This window comes from Acartia tonsa, chromosome 7 (genome assembly GCF_053477335.1).
Source record: "Acartia tonsa isolate MP-2025a chromosome 7, ASM5347733v1, whole genome shotgun sequence".
Classification (NCBI taxonomy): Eukaryota; Metazoa; Arthropoda; class Copepoda; order Calanoida; family Acartiidae; genus Acartia; species Acartia tonsa.
The window spans coordinates 23405696-23424719 of record NC_137266.1 but is presented as its reverse complement, the minus strand read 5'-3'; the positions used below and the strand labels follow the sequence as shown (position 1 = coordinate 23424719).

The 19024-nt window shown below is 32.1% G+C and overlaps 1 protein-coding gene across 1 annotated transcript in view; it reads right to left on the bottom strand.

The window, feature by feature from the left end:
• LOC145324211 (limbic system-associated membrane protein-like) overlaps positions 1-19024 on the bottom strand; it is a 123666-nt gene that overhangs the window by 5852 nt on the left and 98790 nt on the right. The window contains exons 13-15 of the mRNA XM_080166834.1: positions 13323-13405; positions 9756-9842; positions 7461-7691 (exon numbers count right to left, since the gene is read on the bottom strand). Of these exons, the coding sequence (XP_080022960.1) occupies positions 7461-7691; positions 9756-9842; positions 13323-13405 (401 nt within the window). The remainder of the gene's footprint in view (positions 1-7460; positions 7692-9755; positions 9843-13322; positions 13406-19024) is intronic.

Genomic DNA, 19024 nt, shown 5'->3' with positions numbered 1-19024 from the left:
AAGGAAGGTGTCCAAAATTTCGCTTTTCTTTTCATATTTTGTATTATATCTAAGTACTAGCGGTTTCGCCCCTAGCCTCTAGGGGCTTCGCCCTATATAGTTATGGGAAGTCAACCCTTCTTAATAGAAATATTCAAAAAAATTATTCTTTGTTTAATTACTCTGTGGTAAAATTAAACCCAGGTTGTGCATTTATGCACAAAAATTTTGATTTGTACAAATTTAACCCAATTTGTTTGCCGTATACACAAAAATTTCAATTCGTAAAAATTAAACCTAGGTTGTTCGCATACACAAAAATTTAAATTTAAAAAAAAATATTTTTAATTTTTTTTTCAGGGGGGGCAGGGGCGTCCAAGCTTTTTATTTTGGGGGGGGTAAAATTTTTTTAAGGGGGGGGTAATTTGGTTTTGGGGGGGGTAAAATGGCGCGCGAAGCGCGCCGCAAATTTTTTTTACCCCCCCCAAAATTTTTACCCCGGGGGTAAAATTTGCTTGGGGGGGGTAATTACCCCCCCTGAAATCTGTTGGCAGGGGTAAAATTTGTTTACCCCCCCAAAATTTACCCCCGGGGTAAAATTTTTGGGGGGGGTAATTTAAATTTTATAAAAAATTTAGTATTAAAAATGCGCGCGAAGCGTGCAAAAATTTTTTTTGTTAGAGATTTTCTATTTTGGGGGGAGTATTTACCCCCCCCAAATGGTTTGGGGGGGGTAAATACCCCCCCCAAAATCGTTGGGGGTGCCTACGGCACTCCCAAGGTAGGGGTAATTTTTTTTGGGGGGGGGTATTGTTCACAAAATTTTGGGGGTGCCAAATGGCCCATTACCCCCCCCCTTGGACGCCTATGAGGGGGGGGATTCATGGGGGCTTCGCCCCATGTTGCAGTGGGGTTCCCCCACCCCAATTACTGGTTTTCAAAAATTTTAAAAAATTAAACATTTTGGAAGTGGCGATTTTTTTATTTTTGGGGGGGTTGGGGTGTCCCATTCCCAAGAATATAGCTTAAAACCACCAGAGGACCAGTAGGTATATTCCCAGAAGGGTAGAGCCCTATTTGATCAGCAGTTACTGAGATTTTACAAAAAATGTAAAATAAAAATTTCGGGGGGTTGGTTTTTTTATTTTGGGGGGGTTGGGGGTGTCCCACCCCCCAAGAAAATAGCCTAAAACCACCACAGGACCAGTAGGTATATTCCCTGAAGAGTAGAATCCGATCGGTTCAGTGGTTACCGAGATCTTAAGGGACAGACAGACAGACGGTCAGACGGACAGACATCAAGCTACTTTGTATTATAGACTAGCGGCTACGCCCCTAGAAGCTTCTAGGGGCACTTAAGGTAGGATTGAAAAGTCGACCTCCTCAAAAGAGTAAAAAATTATTTTTTGGGGGGAGTGGGTGAAGACACACTCCCAAAAAATAGTTTAAAACCTTCCCAGTACATATAAGAAGCTTTACTGTAAAGAAGAACAAAATTGGTTCAGCGGTTAGCGAGATCCTTGGGGACAGACAAAAAACGTTTACTTCTTTATATAATAGGATAGAAGATAGATAGAGGGCATGGGATATATATAGTTAACTCTACCCTGTAACGAGTTTCAATTAGGTCTTAGTGTTAGTCGCTACAAAAAAGCATAAAGCACATTGTTAGCAAACAAGAACGTTCTCTACCATGTGGGCCCAGTAGTTGTCTGGGTTATTCATCTATGCTTAATACTTGTACATACAATATTATTTTTTTTTGTAAAGGTATGTATGTAGGTTCACGTGCATTTGCATTAAAAGTTTTATTTTATTTGAAATGTGTGCAAAAACTTTAATTGCTCAGTGTTCTTCCGGAATACCTTTTCATAAATTAGAGCATGACGTAATGATATATTTATGTAATAGCACAAACAGAAAAAAAGGTTGTCATGTGCTGTTTAATAACTAACTTTTAATCACTTTATGTGTTTCAATCAGAAGCCTCTTTATTTGAAAAAAAAAGTGCTATTTGTGACAGTATTAAACTATCCTTAAAGGCTAGATCAACCGTCCTAAAAATAGCATAAAACCTCCAAGAAATATTGGCACAGGTCTATCTACTTATTAAAAAAAAAGATTTTAAATAATCATTCATTTACATATATTTATGTATATTATACATGATTTATCAGAGTAAAAATAGTTCTATGGATACAGTATTTTGAAAAAGGAATATTATTTCCTGTTTAAAATTACTTCATGCCTATTGAACTTGCAGATTGTTTCTAGTTTAGCCTGAAGCTTGAGTGTTTAATTGCAATTACAAGCAATAATTCTATTTCAAACATTCATTGCATGTTGGTGAGTTTGGATAATGTTAACTATTTCAAATATGCAAGTTAGGCAAACCATTAAAAAATCTTTTAATTCTATCAAAAACAACATCCATAAAAGCGAAGCGCTGAAAAAATAGGAGTGTCAAAACTGAATGCGCAGAATATAAATGTATAATTCTAAACAAAATTGAATCAATTTGATGTAAAACTGCTGAAATACGGGATATTCTTTAAAGACATATATACAAGTTTAGGACTTTATAATACAGATTCTTCGCCCATAATATTGAAACATGATTTAAATGGACGTACTGACTTTCTGGTAAAGATCAAAGAGTTTCTAAATAATAATTAACCGTTATAGAAATCATCATGCAAAGTTTGAGATCGATATTACAATTCACTAAAAAAGCTAACCGTTTCGTATGTACGGACGGACAAATCCTAATTATAGAAAAGCTTTGCTTATACACTGTTAAAAATAATTTTTTTATTTAGTATCAATTGATACTCTGGAGAGTATTGGACCCGTAAGTACCCTACAACTATATAATTAATATATAACACTATGTAATACTATATAACACAATAATTATTACTATACAGAACCCATACATTTTTTTAGTATCGATTGATACGCTCTAGGGTACTATAGAATACGCTGTAGAAAAGTTTATAAAAATAGTAATATTTTATACGTTGTAGGGTATCGGAAAATACGCTGTAGAAAAGTTTCTTGATTTAGTACTATTTCATACGCTGTAGCGTATCAGACAATACGCAAGAGAATGGTTTTTTAAAATAGTAACTATTCATTCGTTCTAGGGTACGAATCTGTACTGTAAAGAATAATAGAAACAGGCACCATTCGTGCACACCTCTCATGTAAGTGTTTCAATGCTTGGTCGTTTTAGACAAAGATGAAATGTTACTATTTATGCTCAGATTTATAGTTTTGTTTTTTGTAATTATGACTGATTTTATTTTTAAGGATAATGTTTAGTCCTAAACATCTTTAAAGTAATTTTTTTACTAAATTTACATTTAAATTAATGTTTTATGGCTCTGCTTGGTATGTTTGTTGATATAACAAAATGTATATGTACATATAATAATCATATATTATAAACTGATCTTTCATACAAAGTAAAACAGTTTCATTCCCTACAAAGTATCAAAAATTATGATAGAGGGTAACAACAATTGCGAAGGAGGGCAATGAAAAATTACTTCTACCGAATTGAATTATATTCCCAAGAGCGTATTAGACAATACTATACAGACAAATACATTATTTAGTACTACGTGTTACTTCACAGAACATTACCTAATACTTAAGACAGCATTGAAAACTTCCTTGTATCGTAATGAGGTTTTTTTCCTACTACGTACGGATTGATACTATACATTAATGTGAAGAATATAGAGTATCATCTGATGCTAAAAAAAAAAATTATTTTTAACAGTGTAATGAAAATATTTATTTATGCATTAAACAATAAATTTAAAATTTTCCTTGTTATTATCTAAATACTAGCGGTTACGCCCCTAGAAGCCTCTACTAGAAGCTTAATACTTTATATAATAGGATATCCCTAAATAACCTTTAAATACTTAATCTCACCTTAATAGAAAAATAAATATTTCAATTATAGTAATGGAAAATCTTTAAAATATTAAAAACAAATTTGCGCGTCATCAAATAATCTTCAGGAAATGTCAAACTTTTAGTTATTATTTTGTATTGTTTAACTTTTTCAAAACACGCGAAGGAGTGAAAACAAAAGTACACTATTTGAAGTTTAATTTGACTTCCTTCCTAGACTTTGAAGTTTAATTTGACTTCCTTCATAGACTTTGAAGTTTAATTTGACTTCCTTCCTAGACTTTGAAGTTTAATTTGACTTCCTTCCTAGACTTTGTGGGCTTTGTTAGAGAAAAAATGTAGGTTTAAATAGGGAGGGAGGGGACAATGGGATGTTCATAACATTAGTACCCAAAGTTTTTTAATAACGCTTTCTTATTCATTTGCTTAACAACTTTGGAGACTTTTATTATATTTTTATTGGTCTGTTCATTACGTTAAGTGTCCAAACTCTTTAACCACTAATATTAATCCAAAGAAGTTTGTTTCCATCAGCATTGGTGATGTACATCAATTTATCGGCCACTGTCTTGTCCTTTTAGATCTCTGAGGTTATTAAGTTAATAAGTAAATTATGTTTACAATTAGGGGAACCAGGATTAGTAAGGGGGGCCAAATCTCTCCTGTTCCGTCCAAACACCCAAGTTAATAGGTGAAGAAACACCCATCAGACAACCAACTCTTTGATTGCACGATCTTTGAGAGAAAGTCCTAACTTAACATTATAATGAGTTGCTCCTGTTTTGGTCCCCCTATTCTTATTATTAATGTTGTGCACCTGACCTAGCAGCAGTAGGATCAATTTTTAACGTCTTTAGTTATGATGAAATGTTAAGCCGAGATTTGAACCTCCCCAACTAAGAGCGGATGCGCTACATTTGAGCTAGGGGTCAGTAAACAAAATAACCATATGAGGAAGTTGTTCAAATTAAGAATTCCTTTAGATTAGTACTCTAGAAATTAATGCTACAAAGAAACAATAATACAATACTACTTCACTACTGGATAGTCAGCCTATTCAAAGTTTAAACCTTTTGATGCTATCTAAACTTGAGCAGCTCGGAAAGGCAAGAGTAAAGATAAACATTATAATATACAAATACATATTGTACAATGTATTATTATAATCACTGGATGTCCTTCATAAATTTTAGTTTGGTTTTCCTTGTATTTAGATATGTCTTTAAAAAAAAACATGATTCTGATTTGAATAACCGTTTTCCCTAAGAATAATAAGTTTATAATATCTTGAGAGGGAGTGGGCATTGAGGTGTTTATTACACTAGCCCCCAAAAGTTAAAACTAACGCTTTCTTATTCGTTGGATTAACAACTTTGAGGACTTTCATTAAATTTTGATTGGTTAGATAATTGAGTTAGGAGTCCAAAGGTTTCAACCACTAATTGTAATCTGCAGAAAGGTAATTTAGTGTATTACTATTGGAAATGTACATCAATTTATAGGCATATTTATCCATTTAGATTCCTGTGTATAGAATCCAAGTGAAAAACTACCAGCTGAGAAAATTAGAATTATAGAAAAAGCTTTATAATATTTATATTATTTTGGGAAAGACAAAACTAAATTTTTTGGCCACAATGTCCATATAATAATATACATATTTACTTCTAAAGGTAGAGGGAATGCATTTCTGTAATACAGATTACAGGGATATAACTCATACAAATGCAATTTATTAGAGAAGCAAACCCACTGTTCTACTTACTTTTGTCTGTGGTTTAAGAAAGGTGCATGAAAATAGCTTAAAACCATCCAAGTATCAGAGATTAAAGAGTTGAAAAAGTCACAAAACCATCCCAATACCTACATCTAAAAAAATATCCTAAAACTAACCCGGGACATGTGTTTAGCTTATATAAATGGAGAACTAGTAGAATCGGATTAGTAGTAATTGAGATCTTCAACTTTAGACAAAAAAAACTAACTACTTTATATAATAGGCTATGTACATAAATTCATGTTATCTAGTCATTAAGGATATGAAAGGTATTCAGCAGGGCTCGGTAGCCGCGCGTCATCAATGACTTATTTAAACCCGTTTGCATTTTTTGATTAAAATAACAGGTATAGCTATAATTGGATCAGATTTAGACTTATTTTCCTAAGGCTTACAGGCAGCTGACGTGCTGCTGCCTGGCCATTGTATTCAACTTATTAAGGAAGGTTCATTTAAATTGTCATTTTCGCTTAATTGTCCAAAGAATTAAATTTGTTTAAACCAATCCTAATGTGTACCTTTTAAACCAATTATATTTCTTTTCTACTTATGTTCTTAATTGCCCTTGTTTACAATACAAAACAATTGGATTTATTCACCTTGTAAAACAGAAATAAACCTAACACTAAACTTCTTATTCTCCGTTTTTTCAAAGTTTTTTTACCTTTTTGTTTGATCAAAAGTGTACATTTTACCCGCTTTATAATACTCCAGCTACTTTATGACCTGTGTTTGTCTGTCCGTCTATCTGATTGTCAATTAAGGCTGTTTTGTTTAGAATATATATTTTTATAGTATTTCTTGGGTCCAAGTAATTTGTACGTGTAAAATCCCCAATTTTATTGGAAAAATCCTTAATAACATTATGATTATGTGTCTATGTGTGAGTTTGTATCGTATGATCTCGATAACGCAAGATATAATTCTACTTTACATGTTTAGCTATTTTAACTAAGGGTAACTCCAAACTAAAATAGGATTAACTTTCCCCAATTTTCCCTGATTGCCCCTAGAGACCTAAATGAGGCTTTAATATATATCTAAAAGTAGGAAGTAAGCAACTTTTTCAATGCTGTATAAAATTCCAAGGAAACCACATACATACATAAACCTAATTGTAAGTTATGGCCTAGCCCAACCTAGGTTTATCTTCTGGTACTAAAGCTTATTGGATAAGTAATGGGTAAATATTTAGATATAGTGCATCTGCAATATCTTAAACCTGCCGCTAATGGCTAGGTGATGTAACTAAATTACCATTTCTAAGGTCATATAATGAGTAAAACTAGTGGTTTCGCCCCTAGTGGCTTAGTGACCCATACCCTTCTCCAAAATAGCTGTAAACCTTCCGAGGACCTATGAGAAGCTAAACTGTAAAGGAGAACCGGTTCGGTTCAGCGATTAGCAAGATCCCTTTGTTAGGACACACACAGATCCTGTTATTTTTATAAAAAAAAGGATAGTCTTTTTTATTACCCAAAAGGGTTAAATACATTTCAAAGCCTTTTTGGTGTACTTAAACAGACTTAATCCAAACCCAGGATAGTTGACACAAGGTCATACAACTTTGGTTCCTTAGAGAATTATTTTTGAATTTGATGTTTTGAAATAAATTCAAAATAAGGAAATTATTTTTATTATTATCAGATCTCTTAATCCTGCAAATCCTATACATGAAGAGGGGGGAGGGTATGGATTTGTGCTTTACAAGTCACTTTTATGAAAAACACTTGCATTCTTGTAAAAAGACAGAGCTAGAAAAGCATTATTTACTCACCTCATACTCAGCTCTGTCCTCGATGTGAGTGATGACAAAATGCGCCGTGTGATTCAGCGGGCGAGACACACCAACCACATACGGCTGACCGTCACTTGAGCGCAGGTGATCAGCTGATTGGTGGTTGTGCTGGCTGTTCCCGCCATTTTCTGCGTGTTTCTCCTTTTTGGTTGGGCCCGGGGGCAGATGGATTGTGGTCCAAGGATAGATCATGCTTGGATCACGGAAATCCTGAATTATTTATGTTATTAGTAAAATTATGTTCATAATTCATAGAGAATAAAATACGGGAACCTCTGTTCTCTGAGAAGTCTCATAAAGCTTACTAAACATAACCTAACCTTTTTAAAAACAAAAGTATATAGTCGGCAAAACTACGGTATAATTATCCTTTGCAATATCAGTAGTAACAATCACCAAATTAATATACTTAACCAGGGAGGGAGGGGACAGTTTGGTGTTTATTAAACCAGACTACAATGTTTTCTTATTCGTCGAATTAACAACTGTCAACTTTGATTGCATTTTTGATTGGGTTCATTAAGTTGAGTGTTAAAATTACAAACTAATTGTAATCTACAGAATGGATGTATAATCCCTTTGGATGAATATTACTTCATCGTCTATTGTTTATCCTTTAGATTCCAGACAATCAAAATTAAATTAAAAATAATAATTCTTAATTGCTGAAAATATATCTGGAATGAATGCAATTTAATATAAAATATATAATTTGTTCAAACCCTTCTAAATACTGTTACAAAATGAAAATTTGTTGTAAAGGTATAATTGAAGTATAAAATTGTTGTAAATCCCATTCAACTATTTCCAAATAACAGATGATGAAACATTTTAGATATTGGAAGTATTACTCTAATCACCAATGAAAGACCACAAAATCCTACCTCTCTCCCCTATCCAGGCTATCTTTAAAATAAGAAAAGAGTTAATGATTTGGACTTATTTTTTTCTTAGCAGAGCTTTTAAAAATCTTAAATAAACCAAGACATTTTTGCAAACTATGAAAATATTATTAATTTTTTTTTATCAGAAAATGTGAGAAAGAGCTTTTTTCATATATAAGGCGAAAAAGGTAACACTGAAGATATTTTTTTTGTTTCAAGTATGTTCTAAACTTATAGATCAACAATTTTCATAAAAATATTTTTTTCTAAATCTGTCATTTAAGGCATGAAATTAATTTTGCAAGATAGCATTGCAAATTTTTGCAAATAAGTTGCAAATATGATGTTCTAATTTACATAGGCGTTTTCTATATTTATTCCTCGTTCCCAAATACCTCTCTTGTAAACATTGGATAAAAAGATTCTTTCTTACCTATAAATTTACCAAAAAAACAAAAAGGTAAAACTTAGAGTACTTGTGGCACTCAAACTTTTTATAAATGACATCTATAAAATGTAAGGTGCATTTTTCTGAAGCTTTTACTTAAACCTTATTTTGGGCCACCAAAACACCCCCACTCTATGTTTTTCTTTTTTGAAAAGAATCATATTTATATCACAGCTGGGGGCTATAATCTTCCAGGGATCTTCTAACCTTTTATTAACCTAACCTTAACTAAAATAAGCATCAACATTATATTTTTTCATGAATTTGTGGTACATAAGCAACATGAAGGAATCCACCACTTATATCTTTGTGATATAAGTTGAGCAAAGCTACTCTATATTATATCTTACTAGAATTGATTATACATATTGATATGTGTATCACTTGCTTCGCCCCTAGATGAGAAAGAAAGGGAGAGAAGAGAGTGGTTGGGGGAGTAAGTCAGCCCTCAACTTTCAGAAGAATAAATTAACATTTTTTTTTTGATGGGATGAATTGTAAAGGTGGAGAACTGAATCGGTTTAGCGGTTACAGAGATCCTTTGCTACACACACGCTCTAACACATAGACATTCTGTTACTTTTATATAAGTATGAGCAGTGTAAAATGAGTGAAGCTTCTTTATTAACTTACCAATACTTTTCTGTAGGTTACAGAGTAGGAGTCTATAGCAGTATAGCAATTCAATATTATGTATTTACACTATTAAATGAGAGTAGCTACTCTATAAACTTACTAATACGTTTCTATAGGTGACAGTATATGAGTTTATAGGAGTATAGCTACTCAATATTATGTATTTACACTATGAAATAAGTGTAGCTACTCTATAAACTTACCAGTACTTTTCTATTGGTGACAGTATATGAGTCTATAGGAGTATAGCTACTCAATATTATGTATTTACAGTATGAAATAAGAGAAGCTACTCTAAAAACTTACCAATACTTTTCTGTAGGTTACAGTGTATGAATCTATAGGAGTATAGCTGTCCACCGTCCACTTTAATCTGTAGGAGCCATTACCTTCCTGAAAATAATATCAAAGTTTTAATAAAATAATTAATAGATCCATCTATCCTTCAAAGTCACTTATACAAAGTGCCCCAGAATGTATTCGAGAGCAACCAACAGACCGGTAACACGAATATTTACGTATAGTACTGTAAAATATATGTTTTAGAAGCGGATATACTCTATTAAAGGGACCTTTTTTGTCTGTATGTTCAATTTCCTACAATTTAACTTACTAGCCCTATCCACATATCTATAATACAAAGTAGAATGATTTTAGACTATTAGTTTGGAGGGTGGGACACCCCCAACCCCCCAAAAACCAAAAAATCCCCCTCTCAATTTTTGTTAGAATTTTTTTCGCATATGCGAATTCGCCATTTATTCGCGAAAATTGGCGACCCATTCGCAATTTTTCAGCTGGGTAGGTAATAGAAGATGTAATGATTCCCGTACTCGCATCATTTTTTTTAAGCACGTACATAATTTTTTTTAATTACCTCTTGGGGCAGTAATCCAAAAATGTTTTTTTTAGTTTCAACAAAAGTACAAGAGCATAACAAATCATTTAAAGTGAAATAAACATAAATGGTTTAAAGAACCTTAAGGTTTTTTACACTAAAATTAATAAACATTGTATAAATCTATGTAAAATTGAATAAATCCCTATGTAAAGAATATAAACTGTACAAAATCAGACCCCGAATTAGTTGTCATACATGGAGACACATTATTCTTTCAAATTGTATAAAAGTATAATAGACTGTCTGGGAAATGTACAATGTAAAATTAATGTACATTTTTATGGGCAAAGCTTCTACGTCAAGTTAAAGGCCATCACAAATTTTTTCCTATACCTAAAGAGATCAATGTCTGCAGCTGAATTACGTCGACTATTTTAGGGAGGGTGCGGTTGTCAGTCAATTGTACCAGCAAATTTCAAATTTAAACAGTCGGCCATAAGCCATTTTTTTACAATAAGCAGATGCAAGCATAAATATTTGACTTTTATTAGAGTATACCGTAGCCGAAAGTATGTACAAATTTTTTTTTGTATCGAACAGCTGCAGTCATTTTCTATTAAAGCTTCAATCTTTTTTCAAAATCATTGATTACTTGGGATGTATTTGTTCTTGTTTCTTATACTGTAAAGTATTATAAAATTGAATGTTTTTTAAGACTTTAACACGGTTTTTAATAAATTATTAACATTATTTTTTCTTTGAATTGTTTTCCTGTTTTTAAATGTTATTGGTTTTCCTCAAAGTACCTAGTTAAGCACAATTCCCCCCTTTCTTCTCCTTTTTAAAAATAAATTGACAATAGGGGGGGGGGGGCGTTTTCAGGTTAATAGCCCCACAGGTTAATTATATAGAGACATCGAAGCGTTAGAAACCCCGCAGTGGTTAAGCATTAAAATAACTACCCTCTATTATTTTAAATTGTTTCCAAAATAGATGGGGGGGGGGGGGATTACGTGCTCAAATGGTACTTTAAGGGAAACAACGTATATGTATACTTTTATCTAAAAATATAAAATACCATTTATTTGCAAAAATAAATGTGGGTTGAAATAATACAAAGAAATATAAATTCCAAGGTATTAAATTTTTAATAGCTTCACAAAGATTTATTTGCTTTACTTCAACCAGTTATGAAGTCACTCTATGACTGATTTGTATGTCTGAACGAGATAATTCGCTAATTAGATCTTGGATCTAGCTTATTCCTTACAAAAGACTCTTTGATAAATTCATAGAATTGTCACATAAAAACCTTCATAGTTTTACAATTTTTTTGCAATTTTTTCCTAACAAAATGATTTATTGTGTTTTTCCATCCTTATAATGTTATTAGCTGACTATTGCTGCGCTACTTATGGATCTACTTCTATTTATTGTTATAATAACCTATATTTCTTCAAATCATGCAAGCATGTTGTTATTTTTTTGAGATGTGCATCTATTTCCACTAATGAAATAGGTTATCAAATCATTAGAACTGATCATTATTGATCAAATCACCTCCCATCTCTCTCTATTTTACACGATATGCTTCTTGTTGAGCTTTGATAACTTCCCCATCCCCTTATTGTTTAATAAATTAAAAATAAAGGGAAGGGTTGGGGGTATTTTTTCAAAGCATAAACTCTGCGTGAGGCCCTACTTCTGGTTAAGAAAATAACTTAATATTACTTTACCTAAAGTAGTAAACAAACAAAAAGATTATCATCCCCAGTCCCTTATTATTTTTTTTCTAAAAAAGGGGGGGAGGTTATGAGTTCCAAACAAAGTAACTTGTGTGAAAGTGCCCTTTTTGCTATTTTTCTACATTTGCAAATATAAACAATATGCAGAAGAGAATGTACACCTTTTCTTGCATGTTAACAAAAAATTTTAAAACAATAATAATCGGAAGAAAATTTGCAAGTTGCTTGCTTACATGTAATTGGAACAAAACAAATTATATGTTTAAGTCGCGCAGCAATAACAAGTTAATAATATGCTTCAATAACAAATGGAAATATACCCATAGCATAAAAAAAGCGAATCTGAAGGCCTTTTGGATAAAACGTTTTCTTATTCGTTAACTTAAAAACTATAGGGACATTTACTGAATTTTGATTGGTTGGTTCTATAGATCATTGTCCAAACGTATCAACCACTTATTAAAATCTACAAAAGGATAAATTTGTGTTTTATTATTTGTCACGTACAATTTAGCGATCATTGTCTTATCCCTTTAGATCCTTCATATTTGTTAGGATTTTGAAGGAAAAATAGATAAATGGTGCTGGGAAAATATTTAAGAACTGAGCCTCTTCGCTTAGATCATGCTTCAATTAATTTTCCAATTTTGCCAAGATATTACATTTCCATGAATTGTGTTTAACCCAACGGAAAAATGACAAAATGTTTTTTTTTATTGAAAAGAGATGGATTCAATTTTCTATCTTTACATTGATTTGATCTATATTCGTGTATGTCTGTAAGAAAGATAGCTTTTTTTGAAAAATCATTCTTAAATACTTTTTTTCAACTTTAATGGTAGATTCCTATTTTAATAATGGATGTAGAATATAGGTTGATATTATGACAGGGTAAAGATTATCGTCAGTTAAGCCTGCTAACATGAAGGGAATGGGCTGGGGTAAAGGAAATGAAAAGGGGAATCGTTGCTTTAGCCCGCTGCAAGTTTCACTTATTTGAGAACATGAAAATCTAGTGTAAGATCTAAGTAATGATATATCCATTACAATTAGTCTTTAATTATAAAGATTAGCAACTCATATTCTATCATTTTAAAAGTAATATAGTTAAATAGCTACAAACCAACACAGGACCTACGCGAAGTTTACCTAAAATATAACACCAAAACGATTAGGTAGTTATTGAGATCTTAAGCTTCAGACGACAAAAATACCTTTTTATAATAGGAAGATAACATGCAACTCTTAATCAACCAAATATTTCTTTTTATATGTACTTAGAATTACCTGTTGAATTCTCTCCAATATTTTGGGGGGATTTGGAATTCCTGTCAGGGTTATCCGAGCTTCTGCTGTACCCAGGGAGTTACCTAGATAGATAGATAGATAGATAGATAGATAGATAGATAGATAGATAGATAGATAGATAGATAGATAGATAGATAGATAGATAGATAGATAGATAGATAGATAGATAGATAGATAGATAGATAGATAGATAGATAGATAGATAGATAGATAGATAGATATATAGATAGATAGATAGATAGATAGATAGATAGATAGATAGATAGATAGATAGATAGATAGATAGATAGATAGATAGATAGATAGATAGATAGATAGATAGATAGATAGATAGATAGATAGATAGATAGATAGATAGATAGATAGATAGATAGATAGATAGATAGATAGATAGATAGATAGATAGATAGATAGATAGATAGATAGATAGATAGATAGATAGATAGATAGATAGATAGATAGATAGATATAAAATCAAGAGTGAAATTGTTTGATTGATAATTTTGTTTATTTGATATCAGAAATAAAAAAATGTCTGACGATTAAGGTCATTGCATAAATGATTTTCAAAGAGATACAGGAATAGTGAAACTGTGCTGAAAATTGTGTTGTGTGTTTATGTATTACTTGTGTGTCGTGTAAGATCCCATAAACGCCTGAATTGCTCATTTAAGTGCCCTATGGTGCCCCTAGGGGCGTAGCCGCTAGGTAATTAAAAAGCATACATATAACGTTTTTGGACTGCTTTGATATCTTTTAATCCCATAATTTATTAGAACATTGCATTTAAACTTTCAATACAGCCTTGAAAGTGAATTAAGGATTTAAAAAGAGAATTATCAAATCCATCTACAGACTTGACATCTCACAAACAAACAAGAATAAATATGTCCAGATAGAGCGCAATAATTGCTAGTCTTTGTGGCAGGGAGGAGGGGACATTGGACTTTTTATTACCCTAGTCCACAAAGTTTTGTACTAACTTTTCGAATTCGTTGGACTAACAACTTTATTGACTTTTACTGGATTTTGATTGGTTGGTTCATTAAGTTGTGTGTTCAAACCTTGTAACTACTACTATAATCTACTGAAGGGTAAATCGCGAATCATCATTCGGGATGTACATCAATTTATCAGCCATTCTCTTATCCCATTAGATCCATTAGTCATGACGCAGTGTTAGGGCAAGAATCTAACTCGTTACCTATATGACAACGAGATGATATGTTCGCGAGTCAACTATGTTTTTGCTGATTTGTCACTCACTATCTTTAAAAGAAGGCTTGCAAGAAACGATTAAACAATTAAAGGGTTGGTTGTCTTAGGGATGTTGACTAAGATATGGACTAGATTCCACAAAAAAAAAGACTGAACTAGCGTATCCATTTAAAATGAATAGAGTTTCGTCTAGAGTAAAATTGCAATTAATTCCTTATAAATATCAATTTATCTTTCTAGGGGGGGAGATTCAATTATGTCTGAGACAAGGATTTTTAATTTTCTGGAATTGAAATTAAATTTTTTTTCAAGAATAGTGGATTTAATTAATTCACACTATTTTTAATCAGGCAATTTATCAACCATTGTCTTATCCCTTTGGATATTAGGGTTTTGACGTTTGACAATTTGGAAACGTGACACAACGCAAACACGTTTACCTAATAAAATACTTTTAGATAATATGAAATTAAAAGTTGTGAGTAGGGTTGGGCCGGATACTTTTTTGGCCGGATACCGGATACCGGATATCCGGCTGATTTCAAATGCCGGATATCCGGTAACCGGCCGGATATCCGGCCAACGCCGGATATCCGGCAAATATCCGGTTATCCGGCCAAATTACCGGATATCCGGCCGGATAACCGGCCAAATTACCAGATATTAAAGAAGCAATAAAAAATATCATCCGAAATCTTATATAAATTTACATAAAGTTAAACTTGTTCAGAAAAAATGTACTTCTAGCTTCAATAATAAGAAAATTATAGCCATTTAAAATTTAAAAAGCAGAGATTTTTGGTGTAAAGTATGAAAAATTATAGAGTCGGATATCCGGCCGGATAGTTTCAATATCCGGTATCCGGCCGGATATTGAAAATGGCCGGATATCCGGCCGGATATCCGGCCACACCGGATATCCGGCCCAACCCTAGTTGTGAGAGAAAGTATTGGGAATCAATAGAATAAAATGCAAAATTTTTAGCTGTGCAATAACTTCCAACCTAATATTTTTAGCGCAAAAAACGAGTTTTCTATTATATTAATTTGTCTGAAACTGAACTGATTATAATCATATTTTAAGCTTCACATAGTTCTCGGGAGGATTTTAGGCTAGTTTATTTTGATATGAAGGCTTTGTATGGTTTTAGGCTGTCATTCTCCCCTCTTTATTATCCCTTAGAAAACCGTGGATGCTAGGGCACAGCCATTAGTAATCGTATATTGATACTACATTGATTCTGGCTTAAATGTTATGGCAATTGTAAATTTATCAATGTGCTTTGATGCTGTTATTGTATTAATCTTGGAACCATTGATGTCTGGATATTCTGATTTTGGCGTTTTAATTAGAACATTGTTTGTCAGAGAGGATTTGGACATTGGATTGTATATTACACAGGCTCCTAAAGAACTCTCGTTTATTAATTTTAAAATTTATTAAATCTCGATTTTTTGTACAAACTTTTTCCACCAATTATTATATTCTACAAAAGGTTAATTTTCTTTTTATTCTTGCAGAATATTATTTTGTGCAGAACGGATGGGTCACCAATTTTTTCATGACACTGCATATTTGCAACAAACTGAGAAAAGAAAGTGCTCACCAAGAAATTAGATTATTTTTTTTTATACAGTAAGTACTTCATTTTAGGTGCAGCTACTTAAGTTAAAATTGTTAGACTTAGAGGAAAAATGTGGATAGATGTTTATTAATGATTAATGTTATTAATGATTAATGATATGCTTGCTAATATGGAACTCGTTTATTGGCCAGTTCTTTTATCCATTTGAAGGGAGGGGATTAGGTAAAGGAGTTGGAAGGGGGGAATTGTTATTTTAGCCCGCTGCATGGTTCACATTATTGGTGAACATGAAAATCAAGTGTAAGAAAAAAGTATTTAATAATAATCCATTTAAATTAGAACATTTCAAAATGTTTAAACTATTGTAAAAAATTAAACTTAACTAATACATAATGAATAAGAAATATTAATCAAAATTACAGCTGCTTTTTACTCATTCCCACAAAAGTAATGGAAAGCCGAAATTGTGGGCCAGACCAAGGATCTAAAGGGATAAGACAATGGCCGATAAATCATTGTACATCCCAAATAATGATACACAAAATTATCCTTCTGTTGGTAAAAATAAGTGGTTAAAACGCTTGAACACACAACTTAATGAACCGACCAATCAAAATTATTCATTAAAGTCGCCAAATTTGTTAACATTATAATAAAACTTTGGGGACTAGTGTAAAAACAACCCATTGTCCTCTCTCTCAAAATACCAAAATAAAGAAATAAATGTGGCATTGAACAAATAAATTTCTAAGCTTGACTATAAATCAAAGTATAAACAAGTATAATTATGTCTATATGAAGCGCAGCATTAAATATACATATAAAGCTGTAAATATTGTTTTTTTTTAAATCAAGAAACATTAGGGCAATTTAAAAAGTTAAGTATACAGTTTATTTAAATCATTATAATAACATATTCGCTAGAAGACGTATCATTAAATTGGATACCATTTAGGATTTTAAATTATTCAAATTCGCCAACAATTAAGGAATTTATTCATAGAGGGATGGGACAATGGGCTGTTTTCCTAAAAGTTTTATAATAGCGTGTGGACTTATGGTTGGTTCATTAAGTTTAATGTCCAAACATTTCAACTACTAATTATTGTAATATACTAAAGGAGTAATTTTGTGTTTCATCATTTTTTTTATCGGCCGTTGTCTTATCCCTTTAGATCCCTGGAATATATAGTATTTTGACGTAGTAACAGAGTTACAGTATTTCTATTAGCTTCGCTCTTAGAAAAATACATTATAATAAAATTGGTATGGCCAATGCAATTTTGTTTCTTTGCTCAAATTTTAAAACTTTATTTTTTTTTCGCTAACTGCTAAATCGAATATATTGAGCTTATCAGGCAGTGTATCTAATAGTCCTGAGTTGCTTTCTTGGGATATAGATTACCCCCAATAGAAATAAATAAATGACCAACCCCCCACCCCTAAATAAACCGAGGCTATAAAATAATATGTATCTTAAAGTAACGTAGCAACAACATACTCAAGTATCTTAAAAGAAAATTAGTGAAATAATATTCGTTATGTTTCAATAAATTTCTGTTAGTTGCTGAAACTTTAAGACGTTTGGAAAAAATGTTCGCAGCGCTACTTCAAACCATGAATGAATGGAAAAACAAAAATATATACAATAAAAAAAAAACAATGATACAAAAAGGATTACCAATCGTTCATTAATACTTTTCTTGTAGTTTTTACCAAACTTTTTTTCTGCAATCAGCCACCATTATAACACACGGAACAAAAACAATAACAAAAAAGTGAAACAAAAATTACTTTTCATCCTTTTTGATTAGAAAAGAAGTTAATTTTTGGAATAGGAAATTGGTATTTTTCCTCTGATATTGGTATTTGCAAATTTGTAAGTATTCCATATATTTGTAAATGGATCCGAAAGCCCCCCCTTCTCCTTCTCCCCTATGAAATGGTGAGGATACTCTTGAAATATTAAAATGTATGAAGGGAAGGGCATTGGGCTGAATAAGATACTAGTCCCAAAAGTATTATAAAACTTATTTTATTCGTTGACTTTACTAATTTGGGGACTTTAATTAGTTGGTTCATCAAGTGTAGTGTCCTAATGTTTCAGCCACTAATTGCAATCTACAGAGAAAAAATTTGTATATCATCAAATCTGCGATAAAAACTTTGGTAAATGCCGTACTTTAATATAACAAGGAAATAAATCAAGGGGGGTTGATATTGGTCCACCGGAAGCTCGAGGGAAGTTGGCGCAAATTTTGTGGATAAAACTTGGGGCAAGTTGGTGCATTAGATGCAATTTTCAAATAAAATGTTCATCACGACTCTTGATAGTATTGTACAGGGACTGGCATCCGCTGACTAAATCGCAGTAATTGCAAACACGTGTCGATTGTGTTCAAAGAAGGTAAAAATTTACATGGTGATATAATTATGACTACATACCTATATTGTTACATGAAAAGTCGATAGGGTTCACAAAAAATAATTTCTGATTTTCTAACCTTTCTATTTTAGATTATTTTTATGAGTTCATCAACTCTATGATGAATCTGTCCATCTGTCTGTCAAGCTTCGACAGACAGACACAAATTATTATCGGATATTACATTTTTTTACAACTGAAAATTTGCTTTATTGCTCACTTTGTCCGTTTGTCCAATCATGATTTTTTTTAAAGTTAACTTCTACTGGACGTTGTCATCCTTTTAATTGGTGGCTAAAAAAATATAACTTAATTTCTGCATTCAACGATCCTTGTTGATGATAGGCCATGGAATAGTTTTTATGGTTAGATATGCATCAATCTATCTATCTATCTATATGATCAATCTATCTATCTATATAATCTACACATCATTATCATTGTATTAGCAT